The sequence below is a fragment of the Macaca fascicularis genome, chromosome 5 (genome assembly GCF_037993035.2).
Source record: "Macaca fascicularis isolate 582-1 chromosome 5, T2T-MFA8v1.1".
Taxonomy (NCBI): domain Eukaryota; kingdom Metazoa; phylum Chordata; class Mammalia; order Primates; family Cercopithecidae; genus Macaca; species Macaca fascicularis.
In genome coordinates, this window is record NC_088379.1 from 953,136 (window position 1) to 974,899 (window position 21,764).

Sequence of the window (21,764 nt, forward strand, 5' to 3'; positions counted from 1 at the left end):
TCAGACCAGGGGCCTGCCCTCTGCAAGAGGCCGGGTCCAGGGACGCTGCCTACCCTGCCAGTCCAGTGTGTGCAGGAAGCGGCTGGCGTCCGCGCTGCTACTTGGCGGTGAGTCGGAGTCCGTGGGCTCGGCTTCCGGGGAACCTGCCCCAGCATCATACTGAGCCGTGGAGCCGGGCTGCCGGGGGAGCTCCGGCTTCCCTGCCAGGAGAGGGAGGGCGTCAGGGCACCGGCACTGGCCAGCAGCCTCAGGGCAGCACTGACCCCAGAGCTGGGAAGTGCAGCCAGTCGGGCGCCAGCACAGTGGCAGGCCAGGCTGTCGGTAAAGCAGGCCAGTGACATGACGGGGAGGGGATCTCTGTGAACAGATGCCTGCTATCCACTTGGATGCCGCTCTGGGCCATGGGTGTGCACTGGGGCACAACACACGCACATATGAACATGCACAAGGAACACACCACTGAGGCATCAAATGCCACACAGACGCAGGGTACACATGAAAGCACACACAGATGCACGGTACGTATGACTGCGCACACAGCACACACACAGATGCATGATATACGCGAATGCACACAGCACACACACAGATGCACAGTACACATGAATGCACACACAGCACACACACAGATGCACGGTACACACAAATGCGCACACAGATGCACGGTACACATGAATGCACACACAGCACACACACAGATGCACGGTACACACAAATGCACACACAGATGCACGGTACACATGAATGCACACACAGCACACACATAGATGCACGGTACACACGAATGCACACACAGATGCATGGTACACATGAATGCACACACAGCACACACACAGATGCAGAGTACACATGAATGCACACAGCACACAGAGGCATGATACACATACACACAGCACACACACAGATGCACAGTACGCATGAATGCACACACAGCACACAGATGCACGGTACACACGAATGCACACACAGCACACGCACAGATGTACGGTACACAAATGCACACACAGCACACACACACAGATGCACAGTACACATGAATGCATACAGCACACACAGATGCACGGTACACATGAATGCACACAACACACACAGATGCACAGTACACATGAATGCACACAGCACACACACAGATACATGGTACACATGAATGCACACAACACACACAGATGCACAGTACACATGAATACACACACAGATGCACAGTACACACGAATGCACACACAGCACACACACAGATGCATGGTACACACGAATGCACACACAGCACACACACAGATGCATGGTACACATGAATGCACACACAGCACACACACAGATGCAGAGTACACATGAATGCACACAGCACATAGAGGCATGGTACACAAGAATACACACACAGCACACACACAGATGCAGAGTACACATGAATGCACACAGCACATAGAGGCATGGTACACAAGAATACACACACAGCACACACACAGATGCACAGTACGCATGAATGTGCACACAGCACACACACAGATGCACAGTACGCATGAATGCACACACAGCACACACACAGATGCACGGTACACATCAATACACACACAGATGCATGGTACACACGAATGCACACACAGCACACACACAGATGCACGGTACACACGAGTGCACACACAGCACACACACAGATGCACGGTACACATGAATGCACATACAGCACACACACAGATGCAGGGTACTATGAATGCACACACAGCACACACAGATGCACAGTACAAACGAATGCACACACACAGATGCACATTACACACGAATGCACACACACAGATGCACGTTACACATGAATGCACACACAGCACACACACACATGCACGGTACACACAAATGCACACGCAGCACACACACAGATGCACGGTACACACGAATGCACACAGCACACACAGATGCATGGTACATGCGAATGCACACAGACCACACACACAGATGCATGGCACACATAGCACACACAGATGCATGGTACACACGAATGCACACAGCACACACACAAATGCATGGTGCACATGAATGCACACACAGCACACACACAGATGCAGGGTACCACGAATGCACACACAGCACACACACAGGTGCATGGTACACATGAAAGCACACACAGCACACAGAGATGCACGGTACATACGAATGCACACACAGCACACACACAGGCACAGTACGCTCATGTGCACACAGCACACACACAGATGCACAGTAAACTCGTGCACACATACACGGCACACATGGGCACACGCCACCCACGGACACATACACAGCACGCACACGCCACACATGCAGCCTCTTTCAGGGACGCTGAAGATGCTCAGAAAGAAAATGCAAACACTGCAAACCAAGAGCCCAGGACAAGTGTGGCATGGGCAGTGGGCGGCCCTGGGCCCACCTGCCAGCGCTTCCTGGGCTGCCTTTTCGAAGCTGCTCGGAAGTGAAAAGAGCAACAGGAGCGAGGGCTCTGCCGTGTTGTCCATGTGCTGCTGAGCAGGCCCGAGGGTCACAGTGGGAGTGGATGTGTGTCCCGCACACGTGACAAAAATCTGACCCAGACACACGCCCGGGACAAAACCCCGCTTCGCCCCAGCAGCTCGGGCTTTCCTCCCTCTGCCTCCGTCCCTGCCCAAGGGCCTCCAAAATTGCAGCCTGCGAGTCCTCCTTCTCTGGTGTAGCTGGTGGTGGTCCCACCATCCCAGACAGTTTCCAAAACCTCCTGCAGCCCAAGCTGCTCAGGGCCTGGATGCAGCAGCGGGCGCGGTGGCCCAGCCCTGCCAGAGCTCGGCCGAAGAGGCCTCCCTCCACAGAGACACTCACCAGAACAGGATTCCCTCAGTTCACCTGCGGGATCTTACCAAACTTAGACAGAATGTCTTGCTGCTCCTCCCGGCTGGAAAACAGGATTTTGGGGTTCAGCCCCCTCATGCTCGAGTTCTCCCACGGTGGGGCTTCCCGGCTCAGCCTGTCCCTGGGCTCCACCTCCACTTCTAGGTTCACTTGAAATAAGTCCGGGTATTTCTCTTGAATGTCACAGGCGTCCAGGTCATACCTGCGGTGTTACGAGTAGACGCCACTTAGGAAGGCCCCCCAAGTAGTCTGTAAGTCCCTCGGACATTCACTAAAGAAACGTGCACGGAAACAGACTGCAGCTGCAGGCAGTGGTGCGAGAACAAAAGGGCAGCCGGTCACCCCCGCCTGCTGAAGCTGGAGCCGTGTGAGCGGACCCAGCGCTGTCCCAGGAACCCACAGGGCACCAGCACCCCTGGTCAGGGCCCAGAAGAGCATCTTTTCACTTGCTCTTCGGACATCACAGTGGGGATGCCCGCGACTGCGTTCCAGGCAGAGGGGCACTGGGCGGGGCCGCCACGTTTCCCGCAAGTCCAGGGAAGGCCGCGTGCTCAGAGCAGACGGGACAACACCCCACAGCCGGCAACTCCGGCACCCAGGAAGGCAGCTCTGAGGTGGGACCCCAGGGTTCCAGGGCAGGTGCTGGCCCTCACTCCCCAGCACACACAGACTGCGGCCACCTGGCAGCTCAGAGCACACACTCTGGGATACTAATTGTGTTTTCCATAAAAATGACAACATCCACCCTGACAAAAACCCACAACTGTCAACAGATGCCCATAAGACCAAGACCTCTAGAATCCGGCTGCCAGGGAATTAGGAACATGATTCCAGCGGAAACAAAGCCGTGTCCACTGTGGGGCTGGGGAGGCAGCACTGGCTGGGCTGTGGGGAGCAGAAGCAGGGGTCAGCGGGGCCCGCCTTGGGGTGTTGGCCGCACGGGGAGACAGGTGTGACCTGACACTGTGACCACTTCCTGGCCCCTCAGGAATTCCCTAAGGAATTCCAGGCTATTTCACGCATTTCCTATGATCGTCTCTGATCCCACTGTCATAAACTGCACTGATAAGCCCGGGATCTCCAGCAGGCAGCAGGCTTTCCATGCCTGTCTTATTTTATGCCACCTAAAATCTCTACATGTTGAATTTTATACATCTAAAAAAATAAAGCAGAAACACAAGAGAGTGGTGGCCAGTTCCTGGGAAACCCAGGGTGCCAGTGTCTGCAGGGCCAGGAACACCCAGAGCAGAGTGGGACACGCCAAGGGAGCAGGGAGACGGGCCCGGCAACCTGTGTGGGTCAGAGCCACAGCTGGTTTCAACTGTCACTTCTCTGAGCTCCACACATGCCTGGGATGTGTGACGGCCTCTAGTTTATCCCTTCCTGCTCACCCCCTAAAACATCCTCTTGCTGCGCGAGGGGAGAGCACCCCGTGCCTGCCCTGACGGGTGGCCAACTTCACACGGAGCAGCGCCCCCTGGATGCCCTCTCAGGGCTCTGGGCGGAGGTGGCCACGGCCGAAGCCAGGACTGACGTGCACTCCAGCCGGGGCCAACATGAGCTTCCCTCTGCGCCCGAGCCTCTTAGGTGCCGCTATCCGTTGTCGGGGGCAGCAGTGACTGCAAAGCGGTGGCACAGCTGGCGTGGAGATGTGAAGGCGGCAACGTCTGCAGAGCAGCCAGCAGGCACCAGCAGAGAATCCGACAGCCACCGCAGCGGAGGCTCAGACCGGCCACCACCGAGGCTGGAGGGGCACAGCGGGAGGGGCACGGAGGGATGATGTGTGCAGGGAGCCAGGTCGGCCAGGCAGGCTCGGGTCCTGGGGCAAACCAAACTTGGGCAGCCCCAGAGGGAGCGCCGCTCATGACCAGCCTCCCTGCCCCAGCTGCCCCTTGAGACACCCCTAGGCACTGGGTCTGCAGGCCCGGCTCTCACCCAGCCTGGCGCTGAGGGCACAATGAGGTCTGTGAGCAGGGCTGGCCGCTCCCAAGAGCCCTGGACTGCAGAGGACACAGCCCGCAGGCTCCCGCCAGACCAGCTCCAACAGGGCAGAAGGGGCTCCCGACAGGCTCGGCTGTTACACTTGTGCCACGGCTGCAATCCTGTGTCCCTCTCCCCCAGGCACAGCGCGGGCTCGACGTGCAGAGCCCACGCACGCTCCACGTGCTCCTCTCCTGCTGCCCCGTGTCTAACTTCATTCAGCCATCTCATGAAATCTACTTGCTCATTCTGATGGTATACAGGTTCCTTAGGTTTCTTGCTGAAAGCAATCATGCTACCTGTGAAAAGCAACAGCTGGAACTTCCATTTCTTCTGCCCTTTCTTTTCCTTGCCTTACTGCACTGGCTAAGACCGACCATAAAATCCTGGATAGTGAGAGTGAAACCCCTGCTCTGTCTGCAAACTCAGGAGGGAAATGTCCAAACACATCATGATCAGCTGTGGTGCTTCAGGATTCTGTGGCTGCTCTTTATCAGCCTAAGAAAGGTTCCTTCTGCTCCTCTTTGCGGAGCATTGTGATGAGAAAGGAGCGCTCATTCTTATCATGCTTTATCTACGAAAACTTCGCCTGGTTTTCGCCTTTGCTCGGCTAACGTGGTGAAGTATGGTGGCTGACCAATTTTCAAATGTTAAAACCACTTCACATTCCTGAAATAAACCAGATGTCAAGACATGTCATCCTTGTTACATAACACTGGGTTCTTTCAGCTAATATTTTGTTTAGAATTTTTCTATCTATATTCATGAGATCTGGCTTGCAGTTTTCCTTTCCTACGAGGTTCTTTTGTGTGTGCGCGCAATCATGGCTCACCACAGCTTAGGCGTCCCAGGCTTAAGCGGTTCTCCCACCTCAGCCTCCTGACTAGCTGGCACCACAGGCATGTGCCACTACATCCGGCTGATTTAAAAAAAATTTTTTTCTTAGAGACAGAGTCTCACTACGTTAACTAGGCTGGTCTCGAACTTCTGGCTCGAGCAATCCTCCCATCTCAGCCTCCCAAAGTGCTGGGATTACAGGCGTGAGCCGCAGTGCCCGGCCTGTAGGAAGGTTTTAAACTACAGAATATATTTCTTTAACAGACATTACAACGCCGTATTTCTTCGTAGGTGTATTTTGAGAGGCGTTTTTCAGATAATTTGCCCATTCCACTGAGAATGGCGTTCCTCCCAGCACCGCACATGCCGTCTGAATGTCTACGGGACCTGTCTCCTTTGGTTTCCCACCCTGGGAGCCCGTGTTCCCGTGTTCCGTCTCCCTTTCTTGACCAGACTTGTTAAGCAATCAATATTTTCAGATAATCAAAAGAAACACCTTTTGGCTTTACTGACTTTTCCTATAGTGTGCTTGCTTTTTTTTTTGAAATGGAGTTTCACTTGTTGCTCAGGCTAGAGCGCGATGATGTGATCTCTGCTCACTCCAACCTCCGCCTCCCGGGTTCAAGTGATTCTTCTGCCTCAGCCTCCCAAGTAGCTGGGACTACAGGCATCTGCCACCATACCCATTTAATTTTTGTATTTTTAGTAGAGATGGAGTATCACCACGTTGGCCATGCTGGTCTTGAACTCCTGACCTCAGGTGATCCACCTACCTCGGGGTCCCAAAGTGGTGGGATTACAGGCATGAGCCACCGTGCCTGGACACTATGCTTGTTTTTAACTGAATTGTTTCTACCCTTGATTATTTTTTTTCCACCTACTTTTTTGAGTTTAATTTGCTGTTCTGATAACTCCCTGAGTTAGAGATAACTCCCTGAGATACGAGTTTAGGTCACCGACTTCCAACGTTTCTTTTTTTTTTCCCCCGAGACAGGGTTTTGCTCACAGCTCACTGCACCCTTGCAGCCTTGATCTCCCAGGCTCAAGCAATGCTCCCGCCTCCCAAAGTGCTGGAATTGCAGCTGTGAGCCGCTGTGCCCAGCCAACCTTTCTTCCTTTAAATGTATGCGTTTAAAGTTACAAATTTCCTCTAAAGCCTGCTGTAGATGCATCCCGAAACATCTGATACGGGGTATTTTGATTATCACCGCGTTTAAAATATTTTCTCATTCCAATGGTGATTTCCTTTTTGGCGTGTGGATTACCCACGAGCACATGGTCTTGGGGTTTTCCTGTCACTGACTCCCACCTTCATCCACCGTTGAGATGTCGTAAGACTTTGACACACGCCCACTTGAACAGATGCCATTTCTTCAAGAATTTGCTGAAGTTTGCAAAACTCAGGTCAGGTTGGTTAAACCTTGTAAAAAAATCTATATCTTGATGTTTGTGTCTACCTGTTCTGCTGCCTGGGGAGAGAGGCAGCCATCAGCGTGGGCCTGTCCACTTCACCCCTCGTTCTGCCCCTTTGTGTTGCCTGTACTGAAGCCATGTCATCGCCCTCACCCCTGTGACGTTGCCCTTCACCTCCTGCCTTGGTCTGTCCCACCTGACATTGACACTGTGACATCAGCCCTCTTCCTGTTATGGTCTGCATGGTAAGCAATTTCCAATTATTCCACTTCAGCCTTGCGGGGTCTTCGTGTGCATGGGTTTTGAAGTATGGCTCCTGTAAGCAGTACAGACTTGAGCTTTGTGTGTGCTTGGTTTTTAATCCAGCCCGATTAACTGGAGTGTGTCTTCTACTCACCTTCCATGGGATGACTGACAGGCACAGCGGGGCGTAGGTCTACTAGCCGGCTGTTTTCTGTCTATATCCCATCTGGGTTTGTTTCTTTATCTCTACGTTGTTCTTGTGAATTAATCACATAGTTTTTGTTCCATTTTTCTTCTTGATTGTATCTTTAATCTGCCCTAGGGATTGGTACATTCCCTGCTTCCTGGTGACGGGGCTCCTGAAACACGTTCACTTGGTTAATCCCCTCTTGGCTGTGTGTGTGCGCACTCTGGTGCTCCCGGGGATGTGTGCGCGCGCTGGTGCTCCCGGGGATGTGTGTGCGCGCTGGTGCTCCCGGGGACGTGTGTGCACGCGCGCTGGTGCTCCCGGAGATGTGTGTGTGCGCATGCGCGCTGGTGCTCCCGGGGACGTCTGTGCACGCGCGCTGGTGCTCCCGGGGACGTGCGCGCGCACGCTGGTGCTCCCGGTGATGTGTGTGTGTGTGCACGCACGCTGGTGCTCCCGGAGATGTGCGCGTGCGCGCTGGTGCTCCCGGTGATGTGTGTGTGTGCACGCACGCTGGTGCTCCCGGTGATGTGTGTGTGTGTGTGTGTGCACGCACGCTGGTGCTCCCGGAGATGTGCGCGCGCGCACTGGTGCTCCCGGTGATGTGTGTGTGTGCACGCACGCTGGTGCTCCCGGAGATGTGTGTGTGTGTGTGTGCACGCACGCTGGTGCTCCCGGAGATGTGTGTGTGTGTGTGTGCACGCACGCTGGTGCTCCCGGAGATGTGCGTGCGCTGGTGCTCCTGCTGTCAGATATGTTACTACCACACAGGTTTTAAAACCCACAGGACATACTGGTGTTTTCAGCAGCTGGTGCTGGTGTCATTTCACCACAGTCATGCGTTCCAGCTCCCTGCCCTGCCTTCTCTAGGCGGCAGGCTTTGCAGGCTTTGCAGGCTTTGCAGGCTTGCCTTGGATATTTGCTGCAATGGAGCAGTTCTGCCAACAACCAACTCTCTCATCCTTTGCTTGGCTGAAGACATCTTTAACTGGCTTTCATATTTCAAGGATAATTTCACCGGATATAGAATTCCCGTATTTTTCTCTCAGCACTTCAGAAACAGCATGCCACGGCTGCCTTTGGGTGTCACTCGGCAGGTCCTGCATTCCTACTTGTCCCGTCCCCAGGGGCTGGAGATTGTTCTCTTTGGGTTCCAGCAATTCAACCAGGATGCTCTGAGGCACTGAACCTCTTTCTTCTTTTTGTTAAAAAAAAAAAAAAAGTATCCTCTTTGGTGTCTGCAAAGCTTCTCATTCCATGGTTTTGACGTCCTCCATCAGTTTAGGAAAATTTTTGGCCAATGATTTTTCAAGTATTATTTCTGTTCCATTCTCTCTCTTCTAGAACTTCAAGTAAAAGGACGCCAGGCCCCTGCAGTGCCACAGTCTCTCTTGTGACCCTCTCTATACGTGTCTTCTGCCATCAGAAGATCTTTCCCACCAATTCACCGTCTGTTCTGCTGTGCCTATTCCACTGCTAAGCGTGTACTGAAGCCTTCATTTCGGCTATAATATTTTTCAGTTCTAGAATTCACATCTGTCTCCTTTTTATGTTCCAGATCTCTGGTGAAATTCCCATCATTCCCCCGACTTTGGTGAATAATCAGTTACCAAAGTCCCTGCCTCCTGCCTCCATCATCTGAATCCCCGACAGGTCCTTCACCGACATTTTCCTCTTCATCATCAGTACCTTGGTCTTTAAAAAAACTATTTTAAGCACCGCCTCCCTTGTGGCTGAAAACTATAAGAGCTCTGGGTGTTTTTCTTCCTCCAAAGGAGGAAAAAAGAAACGAAAATTGTTAAAGTTGTGAATATGTGAGTTAAAAAAAGAAAAGCGTAAGACACAACAAAGACAAGAAATGTAAAAAAAGAAATGTAAAAAAAGAATCACAGAGACAGAAAAACACGAGAGGACCCCCCGGCCTCCCAGTGCAGGCCGTCCACGACAGCAGCAGGCGCCAGCTCTTCCTGGGCTCGCCCAGGCCAGGCCAGCACCCCTCCCAAGGTGCAGAGTCCCCCAGCATCCCCGTGGGGCTGGCCCCAAGGCTTCCCTTTGTTTACTGGGTAGAGTACGGAGCCTGGAACACAGCAGGCCCTGCAGCCACGGCCTCTGTCTCGGGAGCCCCCGTGGTGCCCCCTCTGGCTCCTGAAACAATGTTTGTTCCACTGTGTCTTGGCAGATAAGCCTGTCTATGACTGAGTAGAAAGATCTCCAGTTAAATGGGAGGCCGAGACAGGCGGATCACTTGAGGTCAGGAGTTCAAGACCAGCCTGGCCAACAGAGTGAAACCCATCTCTACTAAAAATACAAAAATTAGCCGTGCATGGTGGTGCAGGTCTGTAATCCCAGCTACTCAGGAGGCTGAGGCGAGAGAATCGCTTGAGCCTGGTGGATGGAGTTGCAGTGAGCTGAGATTGCGCCATTGCACTCCTGCCTGGGTGTTAGAGCAAGACTCTGTCTCAAAAACAAAAAAACAAAAAACAAAAAAACAAAAACCAACCTCCAGTCAGAATCAGAACGCCCGGTGTGGGAGCCTGCTCTGCTGCTCACTGCATCTGCACCTGAGCCTGCAGAGGGCAGGCTATGCGCTGTTGGGCGCTGATGTCATGAGGACAGGGAGCTAACAGGTGCTGGGCACGGTGGGGGCGGGGGACATCCTGTGGCTGAGCTTGTTTACAGAGGGAGCTAACACTAGAGCGTGAGCTTCCAGACATGACTGCCCCGCATCTCCTCCAACCTCCGCCCAGCAGGGCACTCTGCACACAGCAGGCTCAGGAACGTTTGCGAAGATGCAGCCGCCACCTGCTCATCTGCTCATGCCACGCCCGGGTGTGAGGGCTAAATTCTAACAGACATACACACCATCAGGGGCCAGAGCAGCAGCCACCAGGTCCACCCCAGCAGCCTGCACACAACACATGCAGCTCCAGGATGGTCTAGGAACAGGCCCAGCGCCACCAAGCGGCAGTCACACAGCCCGCCACTCCCCCTGGGGCTCCCACGGCCAGCCCACATGCAGGTGCTGCGGCGGCGTGGGGCACCTGTCCCTCCCCACCGAGCCCATGCGGCACCAACATACTTGGCAAATTTCACAGTGGTGGCGTTCCGAGGCACAAACCCCGTGTGGAACTGAATCTGGAACATCTTCATGGATGCCATCTGCAGAGAGAGCAAACATGACACCCCGCACCGAGGGTGAGTCCAGATCCTGGGGCCACAGGTGAATTCTTCCCAATGGGTGAGCTCTGAGAGCCGCTCACGGAGCTGGAGGCGTGGACCGTGCCCCCATGCCACATGTTGCGGGGGAAGTGGGAGAGGGTCTGTGTGTGGCAGGTAGCCCCAAGGAGAACGCACGGGCCCACAAGCTGCTTCACGGGACTGCCGTGGGGGCTGCCCCTGGACCCTCAAACTCAGATGGAAACGCCAGGCTTTTCAGGCTGAGATCCCGCCACATCGAGTGCACAGGGCCAGCAGGGGGCACTGGGGGGCAGTCGCCACGTGAGAGCCCACAGCACTCACCAAACAGCGAGCACCCCGACCTTCGGCGAGAAGTGAGTGCACAGTGGCCCCCAGCCCTCCCAAGAGCCTGGGGGTGAGTGGGGAGCACCGGGCAAGCCACAGGCTCTCTCACCTTGGCCTGCAGCCGGCCGCCCAGGGTGGACCGGGCGTGATAGATGACGATGAGCACATCTCCTTGCACCGTGACGCCCAGGGGAATGACGGCTTTACCATCCTCAATCTTAAAATCCCTAAGGACAGAATGATGAGAGAAAAATTAAACAGAAAGACCCCCAAAACCAACCAAACGAAAACAACAAAAAAAAACAGAATGAGAAACTGTCGCTTAGGTAAAACGTGTAATACCCAATAAAGAATGACACCCACAAAGAGCCCCACAGAAATTCTGAAGTCTCCCAGACACTTAGATCGTGTGATCTGATGCTGACCAGGACCCCAAGTTACCCGCCACAGACACTACAGCTCCAAACATGTCCGCCTCAGCAAGCGCTTGTCCCCGGCAAGGCCAAGGTTCCTCTTTAATGGTGTTCCGGAGGGGTGAGGATAAGGGAACACGGCATGGGGCCACAGCTGCACTCACCGCATCTTATCGTACTCCTGGGAGGTGCTGGCCACGCGCTCATCCCCCACGTAGACCTCGCAGAAGGGCCTGCAGCCGCTCCTCTGCTTGCTGAACAGCGGAACGGGCGTCATGACCACAGCCCTCACCAGGATGGGCTTGCTGTGGGGTGTGATGGGCTCCTCCGCCACCATGTCGCACATGTATTCGATGTACCTGGGGGTAGACGTGCCGCGTCACCACGTGGTGTGGCCTGAGGGACCACACAGCTGATTGTGTCTTTTGAATAGGAGTCTTTCATGCTAGAAATTTCCCTTGTAGCAATGTTTTAGTTGCTCCTAATAAATCTGATAATTTTCATTTAGTTAATTATATATGTGTGTGTGTATACATACATGTATTTTTAAGACAGCGTCTTAATGTTTTTAAATTTCTCATGATACTCCCAGTTTGATACTCATGGGTTATTTAGAAGTTGTTTAATTTTGAGGCCGGGCGCGGTGGCTCACGCCTGTAATCCTAGCACTTTGGGAGGCCAAGACAGGTGGGTTGCCTGAGGTCAGGAGTTTGAGACCAGCCTGGGCAACATGGTGAAACCCCATTTCTAATAAAAATACAAAAATTATCCGGGCATGGTGGTGTGCACCTATAATCCCAGCTACTCAGGAGGCCTAAGGCAGGAGAACTGCTTGAACCTGCGTGGTGGAGATTTAGAGAGTTTTCCAGATATCCTGCTGGTACTGATTTCTAGTTTTATTCCACCGTGGCCTGAGAGCATAGTTTGTCTGATTTCAAATTTTAAAAATTTGTTGAGGTGTCTTTATAGCCCAAAATCTGATCTTTCTTCTTGCATAGTCCACGTGGATTAGAAAGAAATGTGTGTTTTTCTGTTGTTAGGTGGAGTGTCCTAGAATGCTCTACAGCTGTGTCAGCCTTCATGGGCTGGCACATTCAGTTCTTCCATATCCCTGCTGGCGACCGGTCTGTCTACTTGTTCTGCGGATTACTGAGAGGAAAATGTTGAGGTCTACCCCACAACTGAGTTGTCTAGTTCTCCTTTCAATTTGATCAGTTTTTGCCTTATGGATGTTGAACGGAATCTGTTTTCTCTGAGCTTGGTGGCATAGCTCTGGCTTTCCCACGGCTGGCGTTCCCCTGGTGCCTCTGTGGTGCACACGTCCCCCGGTGTCTGCCTCCCACCTCGTGGCACCCATGCCCTGCAGCAGACCCGCTCCTGGAGCTTGTGCGCGGCAGGCAGGTGACGTCATTTCTGTGGTGACGGTGCAGACCCCATCTTCCCAGCCACAGGCCACTGTGGTCCAGCTCAGTCAGCACGGAGCCAGGACAGCCGGTCCTTCAGCACAACAAATAAATCCTGCTAATAGCCTGAGTGGCCAAGGAAGCAGATTCAGCAATGAAAGAGAAATCGGCTTTCTCAGAGTCAGTGCAGCTAACACCCTGACAGGAGAAGAGGACCCAGCTAAGCCTCAAGGTCCAGGGAGACCATGAGAGAACGGACGTGTGTGGTTCTAAGCCCGAGTGTGTTGTGGCGGGTCATGTAGCAATGACTAGTACGCTCTTCCCCCACCATCCTGTTCTGAACTCACCTCTGCCTCCGTGTTGAAAGGGGACCTCCTGCAGTGTATGGCTGAGCCGTGCATTTCTGTCCCACGTGAAAAGCCTGTCTTTTAAACAAAACCACTCACGTTCAGCCTGAACACTGATGTGGCTGGATTAAAACCTACCATCTTGCTGGCTGTTTCCTATTTGTTTGATCTGTTCTCGGTTTTTTCTTCTTTTTGCCTTCTCTTGGCAAGGTTTACGTCTTCGTTTTACTTCTTGTTGACTTCTTAATTACACCACCAAAGAAAAGTCCTTACTGGTGGTTCCAGGCTTTCTGACAAGACCCTTGTGGCTGACATCTTTCTTTTTGTACCTGACGCATCTTCTTCTGGCCGCCTCCAACACTTCCTCTGTGCTTGGTTTGCAGGAGTTCTGACCGGGATGCACCTGAGTGAGTTTTTATGTGTTTGTCTTGCTTTCATCCTGCTTGGTCACCTCTGAGCTTCTTGAACCTGGGGACTGGTATCTGTTACTCATTCTGGGAAATTCCCAGCCACGATTTCGTCACTGCTCCCACTTCCCTCTTCCCTTTCTGGACTCCAAGTGTGTGGCCTGCCTGAGGTGGAGGCAGCTCCTGGGTGCTCGTTCTACCCCCACCCCCGCTTTCTCTCTGTGATTCAGTTTCAGTATCTCTTGGCCTGGCTCCAAAGGCCACCGACTCAGCCTCGGCGATGTCGAAGGCGTTCTCATTTCAGGGATTTCCCTTTGTTTATTTCCTGGTGTTTCCATGGCTCTGATGAGTGGCCCACTGGACCACGCACCTGCCTGCCTTCTGCATGAGGGTCCTCTTTCCACGGCTGTGACGAGTGATCCACTGGACCACGCACCCTGCATGAGGGTCCTCTTTCCACGGCTCTGACGAGTGATCCACTGGCCCGCACACCCTGCATGAGCGTCCTCTTTCCACGGCTCTGACAAGTGATCCACTGGACCACGCACCCTGCGTGAGCGTCCTCTTTCCACAGCTGTGACGAGTGATCCACTGGACCACACACCCTGCATGAGGGTCCTCTTTCCACGGCTGTGACGAGTGATCCACTGGACCACACACCCTGCATGAGGGTCCTCTTTCCACGGCTCTGACGAGTGATCCACTGGCCCGCACACCCTGCATGAGGGTCCTCTTTCCACGGCTCTGACAAGTGATCCACTGGACCACGCACCCTGCATGAGGGTCCTCTTTCCACAGCTGTGACAAGTGATCCACTGGACCACACACCCTGCGTGAGGGTCCTCTTTCCACGGCTGTGACGAGTGATACACCGGACCACGCACCCTGCATGAGCGTCCTCTTTCCACGGCTGTGACGAGTGATCCACCGGACCACGCACCCTGCATGAGGGTCCTCTTTCCACGGCTGTGACGAGTGATCCACTGGACCACACACCCTGCATGAGGGTCCTCTTTCCACGGCTCTGACGAGTGATCCACTGGACCACACACCCTGCATGAGGGTCCTCTTTCCACGGCTCTGACAAGTGATCCACTGGACCACGCACCCTGCATGAGGGTCCTCTTTCCACAGCTGTGACAAGTGATCCACTGGACCACACACCCTGCGTGAGGGTCCTCTTTCCACGGCTGTGACGAGTGATACACCGGACCACGCACCCTGCATGAGCGTCCTCTTTCCACGGCTGTGACGAGTGATCCACCGGACCACGCACCCTGCATGAGGGTCCTCTTTCCACGGCTGTGACGAGTGATCCACTGGACCACACACCCTGCATGAGGGTCCTCTTTCCACGGCTGTGACGAGTGATCCACTGGACCACACACCCTGCATGAGCGTCCTCTTTCCACAGCTGTGATGAGTGGTCCACTGGCCCGGACACCCTGCATGAGCGTCCTCTTTCCACAGCTGTGACGAGTGATCCACTGGACCACACACCCTGCATGAGCGTCCTCTTTCCACGGCTGTGACGAGTGATCCACTGGACCACACACCCTGCATGAGCGTCCTCTTTCCACAGCTGTGACGAGTGATCCACTGGACCACACACCCTGCATGAGCGTCCTCTTTCCACGGCTGTGACGAGTGGTCCACTGGCCCGCACACCCTGCATGAGGGTCCTCTTTCCACGGCTGTGACAAGTGATCCACTGGACCACACACCCTGCATGAGCGTCCTCTTTCCACAGCTGTGACGAGTGATCCACTGGACCACACACCCTGCATGAGCGTCCTCTTTCCACAGCTGTGACGAGTGATCCACTGGACCACACACCCTGCATGAGCGTCCTCTTTCCACGGCTCTGAAAGTGATCCACTGGACCACGCACCCTGCATGAGCGTCCTCAGCACATCAGTTACTTCAATTTCCCTAAGAGTCACAGGGTGCAGCTCTTTCATCTCCTCCATCTGGAGGCAGAAAAAAGGGTCTCGGCCAGGTCTGAGCCTCCCTCATAGTAGCTGTGTCCCCTTGCCCAGCCCTCACTCTCCCATCTGTCCTGTGGGTGCCCATGGAGACTGTGCCTTCCAGAGGGCAAGGACCCTTCCAGTCCTGCAACCCTGGAGGCTTCACTCGCCCACTGAGACACTTGGCCTCCACCGGTTATACTCCTTCTGGCCTCCTTCTCTTCTGGGGTCTAGTTATGTCCACCCAGACAGTGCACACACACACCTCCTCCCACAGGCACCTGACTCTCCTTAGATTCTGGGCCAGAGATGTGGAAAGGCCATGAACTTGACGCTGGTCCAGCCACCTGCCCGGTGGGAGCGGCACTCTGCACATTTCTCTGCTCCTCCAAGGAAGGAGCTGTGGGATTTGGTGGGGTCATGGAAGCCCAACCACACTTCACAGGGAAAGAGACTCCCTGGTTCTCAGATGCCCCCTGCTGAGCAGGCCCCACCGCACCTGGCCTGGGGGTGCCAATGGCTTTCAGCTCAATGTGTGGAGGGGTTCCCGACTTTGCTGGGGTCACAGAAACAGCTGGATGGGGCGGCCACAATCTCCTCCCCATAAGGCTGTGAGCAAACAAGGTGGGGCCCTCCCTAGGGATCCACAGCAGCAGGATCGGCCTCCCGACACTCGCCCTGTCCACAGGCTGTGCGCTCCGTCCAGACGGGATGAAGAATGGGGAGTCCCTCGAAGCTTGGGTCCCTCCTCTTCCCTCCCGCCATGGTGGGGCCACGGGGCCGGCCTTTGCTCCTGGGCCGTCTGTGGTCCAGGTCAAGGCCTGCTCTTTCAGAGGCTGGGAGGCTGCTCCAGCCTCACCAGGTCCTCAGTGAGACCAAGGCCAGGGGAGGCTTTATGCTGGGAAGGACTCCTCGGCATAGACACCTGCAGCCTCGAAAAACAGAGCCCTAAACACGCTGTGGCCGCACTCCCGTTTGAGAAAGTCTCCTCCACGCGGCCAGGGAGAGTCTGCTGCGTGCTGAGGTGACCGGCACGGAAGCCTGCACTTGGCAGGGCCCTAAACATGCTGCAGCCTCACTCGGGTCTGAGCAGCGTCAGGTGCTGCACACAGCACCTGTCTCAGGTGGTCCACACGGCATTTTCACATGCATTATCCACCAGAGCCCACCACAGAGGACTCCTGCAGGAGGGACAGAGCGGGGTCCCAAGAGGAGCCGCCCCTGCCCAGCCCAGCCCAGCGAGCACGGGCTACATGTGGCATTTGCCAGAGAACCTCGCGTCCACCCAGAAACTAGGCAGGTGCTGCCCCACAGCCGTCAGGACCACCGCGGCTGAGGGCCCACCCTCCCTGGGTGGGCATAAACCCAGGGCTCAGCTGTGGCTCAGCGAGGCTGGGCCTGCCTTTCCCACCAGCGCCTGCAGTGGCACCGACTGGCCCTCCAGGAGACACCGCAGCGATGGCGGCTGTGCCACACGGGCCCGGAGCCGTCCCGTCCCCGGGGGGCCACGCGGTACCTTTTGTGGGACGGCCAGATGCCTGGCGGGCAGCGCTTCATGCTGAACATGTACACGGCGGCCTCCGCGGTGCTGAAGAGACGGCAGAAGCACAGGAAGGAGCAGACAGCCACAGCAGACGCGGCTCTCCCGTCCTAGGACAGACAGACACGTCTCGCACGTGCCTCGCACTCACGCAGGACAAGGGCTGGCGGGGTCCTCGGCCATCCTACCCGCCCCATGGCCACGGGGACGCAGGGTTGTTCTCTCTGAGGCTGGGACATGTTTACGAAACCACATAACACGCCTGCCGAGGCGAGAACGGAGCCCAACAGAGACCGAAGGTTCCCTAACGAAGAGCAGGGCTAGGGCCGCTCTGACAGGCTCTGCTGGTGCCCGGTACCCCCGCGAGAGACCCCTCATGGAAACCTCAACTCCATCAACCACAGTGGCAGCTGCCACAGCCTGGGAGGCTCAACCACCACTAAGCTTCGCACTGCAGATGGGGAAACTGGAGGTGACTCTTAGGTGGCCACTGTGCAGGAGGGGAGATGGGCTCCTCACACAGCAGAGTGGCCTCCACACAGGCGTGCAGGTCAAAGCCAGGCAGGGCCACATGGGGAGGGGAGGGCAGGGCAGGGCCATCTGGCATCTGTCCCCTCCACACCCGAAGACATTAAGCACAGGGACTTTCTTCCGTGTCCCAGGGTGAAGAACAGGCCCCAGCTCACGACTGGCGCTCGGATGCCGTTGAACTATGCATGAAATAATGAACTTTGATAAAAGACGGCGCCAGGGCATGGCCCTGGAGCTCACCATGCAGTGCACGACACAGACGTTCTTGTGGTCCTGCCGCAGCCAGGCATGCATGTTCCTGCAGATGTTGTACAGGGTGTGCAGGTGCGGGGCCCGCCGCGCTGCCCAGCCACACTCGGAGACCTGTGGGGACAGGGCACGGTGGCACGGACGGCAGAAGAGCCCCGCCCCAGCCTTGGTCAGATCAGAGGGACAGCCTGCCTGCAGCGCAGGGGCCTCTGCCAGCTGGCGTCATAAACAGGCGTCCATCTGCACGAGCGCCTCTGCGGCACCTGAGCACCAGGGCTGCCACTGGCCTTGCAGACCGAGAGCCTCTGCAGCATCTGAGCACCAGGGCTGCCACTGGCCTTGCAGACAGAGCTCGGTCAGCTGTTCCTGGCTTTGGGTCCCCCTGCATACTGACAGGGGTCATGTCTGGAAGGAATGTTGCGGCCTCGAGCACCCTCTGGCAGGCAGGAAGCAGTGAAGAGCTGGGGCCTCCAGGGTTCCCGTCAAGCGGCGTCCTCAGAGCAACAGAGACCCCACCTCGCTTCCTCCTGCTCCACACTCTGTAGCCCCTCAGGGGACCTCCGGCTGCCCCCATCACAGCCGCACCCTGGCCAAAGCCCTCAGCTACACCCCTGCACTGGAGCAGGAGGAAGCTGCCACAGTGGCACCAAGACAAAGCCTGTGGCCACACACCCGGTTGTGGAACCTGGAAGGCCGGTAGGTCCTGGGGGACAGGTTGTAGACAGCATAGTGCCCCGGGTGCTTGGAGTCCAGGAACAACCGCACGTCTTCGATGTTGTTTTTGAGCGCTGACTCCACACCTTCTGCCGGGAACGACATTACTGAAACAAGCAGGCCTGCGTCAGCCGCCGTCCCCGGGAGACGTGTACCTTGTGGCCACGCTGCCGCTGAGGCCTTGCTGCTCCTCACGCTCCCGGGCAAGCACAGCCTCCAGCAGCTCCACCAGCCACTGCCCACAAAGCTGGCCCCCTCACCCTCCGCAGACTCCCGGCCTGGGTGGACCCAGCAGCGCGGACCCAGCCACACGCCCGCCAGCCAGTGGCTGGGACTTCCTGAGACAGCTTTCTGACACATGCCCGATCTCCAGGCACCGGGATGAGTGACTGGGATGCCTGGTGCACAGCCTTGTGTTGTTCCTAGCATGACCTCAGGGAGCCATAGGAGGCACCAGGCTGGGGCTGACCCTGTCCACTGCTGCGCCTGGAGGCGCTGGGCACAGGCCGTCCCTGTGAGTCTGTGGCTGCAGAGGAGGCTGGAGCAGAGGCACCTGTGCCCTGACACACAGCAGGGACTCACTGGGCACACAGGGCGCATCCCACAGCCTCACGTGCACACGTACCTGCAATTCTGGACGTGATGTAAGATATGTCCAGGTCACCCTTTGCGTAACTGGAATTAAAAAGAAGAAAACTTGATTATGACAAGAAACACTCCACAGTTAAGTCACAGGGCTGAAGCCAGAGCCCGAGGCCTGGAGAAGCCATGGGGCTCTCACTGTGGAGGCTGCATCCCACGAGGAACGTGCATGTGCACAGGCATGTGGGCAGGTTCCCGGGTGTATGTGGGCCATGGAGCTGACCCCTACATCAGAAGAGGATGGAAATGACAGCCTGCAGGTGGTGGAGGTGTGGACGAGACAGGAAAGACGTCCGCTGTCTAACTGCCCCTTCCCCTGCGCTCTCCAGGGAGGGACGGCGACACCGGTGGAAGGTGAAGGCCGGAGAGCAGGGGTCGCTTGGACGATGGTCACGGGTCATGCCAGGCTCTAGGCGCTGCCCAGGCCTGGTAGTTGCAGCAGTGGGATGCCAACAGATGCCACTGGAGGCAGAGAGGGCCCCCCTACCCTGAGTGCCTAGAAGCCCCCTGCTGTGGCCACAGGCAACTCTCTACAGACCAACTGTCCCCCACACTAGGTCCACGGAACCGGTAACACAGAGATCAAAACCCTCAATAACTCTGCAAGGACCCTGACAGGTTTATCCCACAATTCACTGGAAGCAGCAGCTGTGCAAGAACAGCCAAGCCAATCCTGTGAGGGAAGGAGCAGAAGGGAGCCTCCCTCCCAGGGCAGAGCTGGCCGGAAGCTACGGAGACCGGAAAGGCTGGGCTAGGAGCAACCTCAGCTAGGCACACCGCAGAGGGGCCGTCCTCATCAGAGGAAAGCTTGGAAAAAGGTCCAGAGAGATGAATGACCCAAATACACACGACCAAACCATTACCTGAAAGTGACTGTGCATTCAAATATTTTAAAAACTGTCCAAACCCACAGAGCAGGTGCTGACTTAGGACGTGGGTCTTCCGTGCATTCAAACATTTTAAAAGCTGTCTAAACCCACAAAGCAGGTGCTGACTTAGGATGTGGGTCTTCCAAAGCAACAAGGGAAGACCGGGAGGCACGGTGAGCCTGACGCTCGGCCACTTTTGCAGCACAGGACGCTGGGCAAGAGACAAACAGGCCACATGAAGCATGGCTACTGGACCCATAATCTAATCACCAGCAGAAAAACAAAAATAAGGGCCAGGTGCAGTGGCTCACGCCTGTAATCCCAACACTTCGGGAGGCCGAGGCGGGGACATCACCTGTCAGGAGTTCGAGAGCAGCCTGGCCAACATGGTGAAATCCGCACAGATCCTGTACCACGGGGGGCAGCAGCAACCAGAGCGAGCTGACACGCCTTAAGCAAAGGTGGGCATTGAGTGCCACAGGATCCACGCACATCTCACCCACCCCAGCAGCCCTGCGGGGGCCCCGTGCACCTGGCTGTGTTGGCCTCAGGCACGTGTACCAGGGGGTGTGTGTGTTAGGGCTCCCCTGGACACTGACAGGAGAGAAACCAAGGCCCAGACACAGGGCTCAGGCTCCGACGCCCCAGCTTCCAGAGAACACCAAGCACCAGGGCAGCCAGGGGCTCGCGGCCACCCAGGTCCTGACTCCCAGGCTTCTCCTTGGGGAGAGCCAGAAACACAAATTAACTCACTGTCCCTTTTTTTTTTTTTAAATTGAGGCAGGGTCTTGCTCACTCCAGGCTGGAGTGCACTGGCACAATCACAGCTCACTGCAGCCTCAACCTCCTGGGCTCAAGCCATCCTCCCACCTCAGCCCCCAGTGTAGCTGGGACCACAGCGGCACGCCACCTTGCCCAGCTAGTTTTTTTATTTTTGTAGAGACAGGGTCTTGCTATGTCGTCCAGGCTGGCCTCAAACTCCTATCTTCAAGTGATCCTCCCTCCTCGGCCTCCCAAAGTGCTGGGATTACATGAGCCACCGTGCCAAGTCACTGTGCCAAGCCATCTTTTGAGCCTCCAGGCCCGGCCAGAACTCACCGTGGCTTCCAAGTCAACTTTACAAACACGAGTTTATGCAGCTTCCTCTGCCTCAAGCACATGGTGTGAACAGAGAGCAGATCAAAACAGCAGGGCTGCCCTCAGCTAGCACCTGGGGGTGTGGGGAGAGTTCCCACCATCCCCTAACAAGCAGCAGCTGGCTGTGCCTGAGCGCCGTGAAAGCAGCACCCGCTCAAGCCAAACTGCGTCCTCCTAGGGCCTGGAACCCACGGGTCCCAGCAGAGCCATGTCTAGGACCAGCCCCTGCAGCCTTAGGCTTCTGGCAGACAGCAGCTCCCACCATCCCCACAGCTGCTGGGGAGGGAGCGTGGCCTGCAGTCCCCCAAGGAGGACCCTGGAGCTGTGCCTGGCGCCCTGGACACCCCACATGCTTCCTCCCTCTGCTGACTCCGCTCTGCCTGTCCCCACAATGCACTGTGGCCGAGGAGACCATGAGTCTTCTGGGGAACCAGCCAGTCTGGGGTGCTTTGGGGCCCGACATCCATCCCTTTCTACTGACACTGAAAGTGACTGTTCCTGCTGACTTTCACA

The 21,764-nt window shown here is 55.9% G+C and overlaps 1 protein-coding gene across 3 annotated transcripts in view; it reads right to left on the reverse strand.

Annotated features, from left to right (window-relative positions):
* The window catches only part of GAK (cyclin G associated kinase), an 89,107-nt gene that overhangs the window by 17,965 nt on the left and 49,378 nt on the right, over positions 1-21,764 (reverse strand). For 2 of the 3 annotated variants that reach the window (XM_045391989.2, XM_005554252.4), the window contains 9 exons: positions 19,229-19,278; positions 18,562-18,710; positions 17,881-18,003; positions 17,086-17,219; positions 11,610-11,804; positions 11,142-11,259; positions 10,590-10,669; positions 2,859-3,052; positions 54-200 (listed from right to left, as the gene is read on the reverse strand). In XM_045391989.2, coding sequence (XP_045247924.2) covers positions 54-200; positions 2,859-3,052; positions 10,590-10,669; positions 11,142-11,259; positions 11,610-11,804; positions 17,086-17,219; positions 17,881-18,003; positions 18,562-18,710; positions 19,229-19,278 — 1,190 coding nt within the window. The remainder of the gene's footprint in view (positions 1-53; positions 201-2,858; positions 3,053-10,589; positions 10,670-11,141; positions 11,260-11,609; positions 11,805-17,085; positions 17,220-17,880; positions 18,004-18,561; positions 18,711-19,228; positions 19,279-21,764) is intronic. The other variant, XM_005554253.4, reaches the window with a different exon arrangement.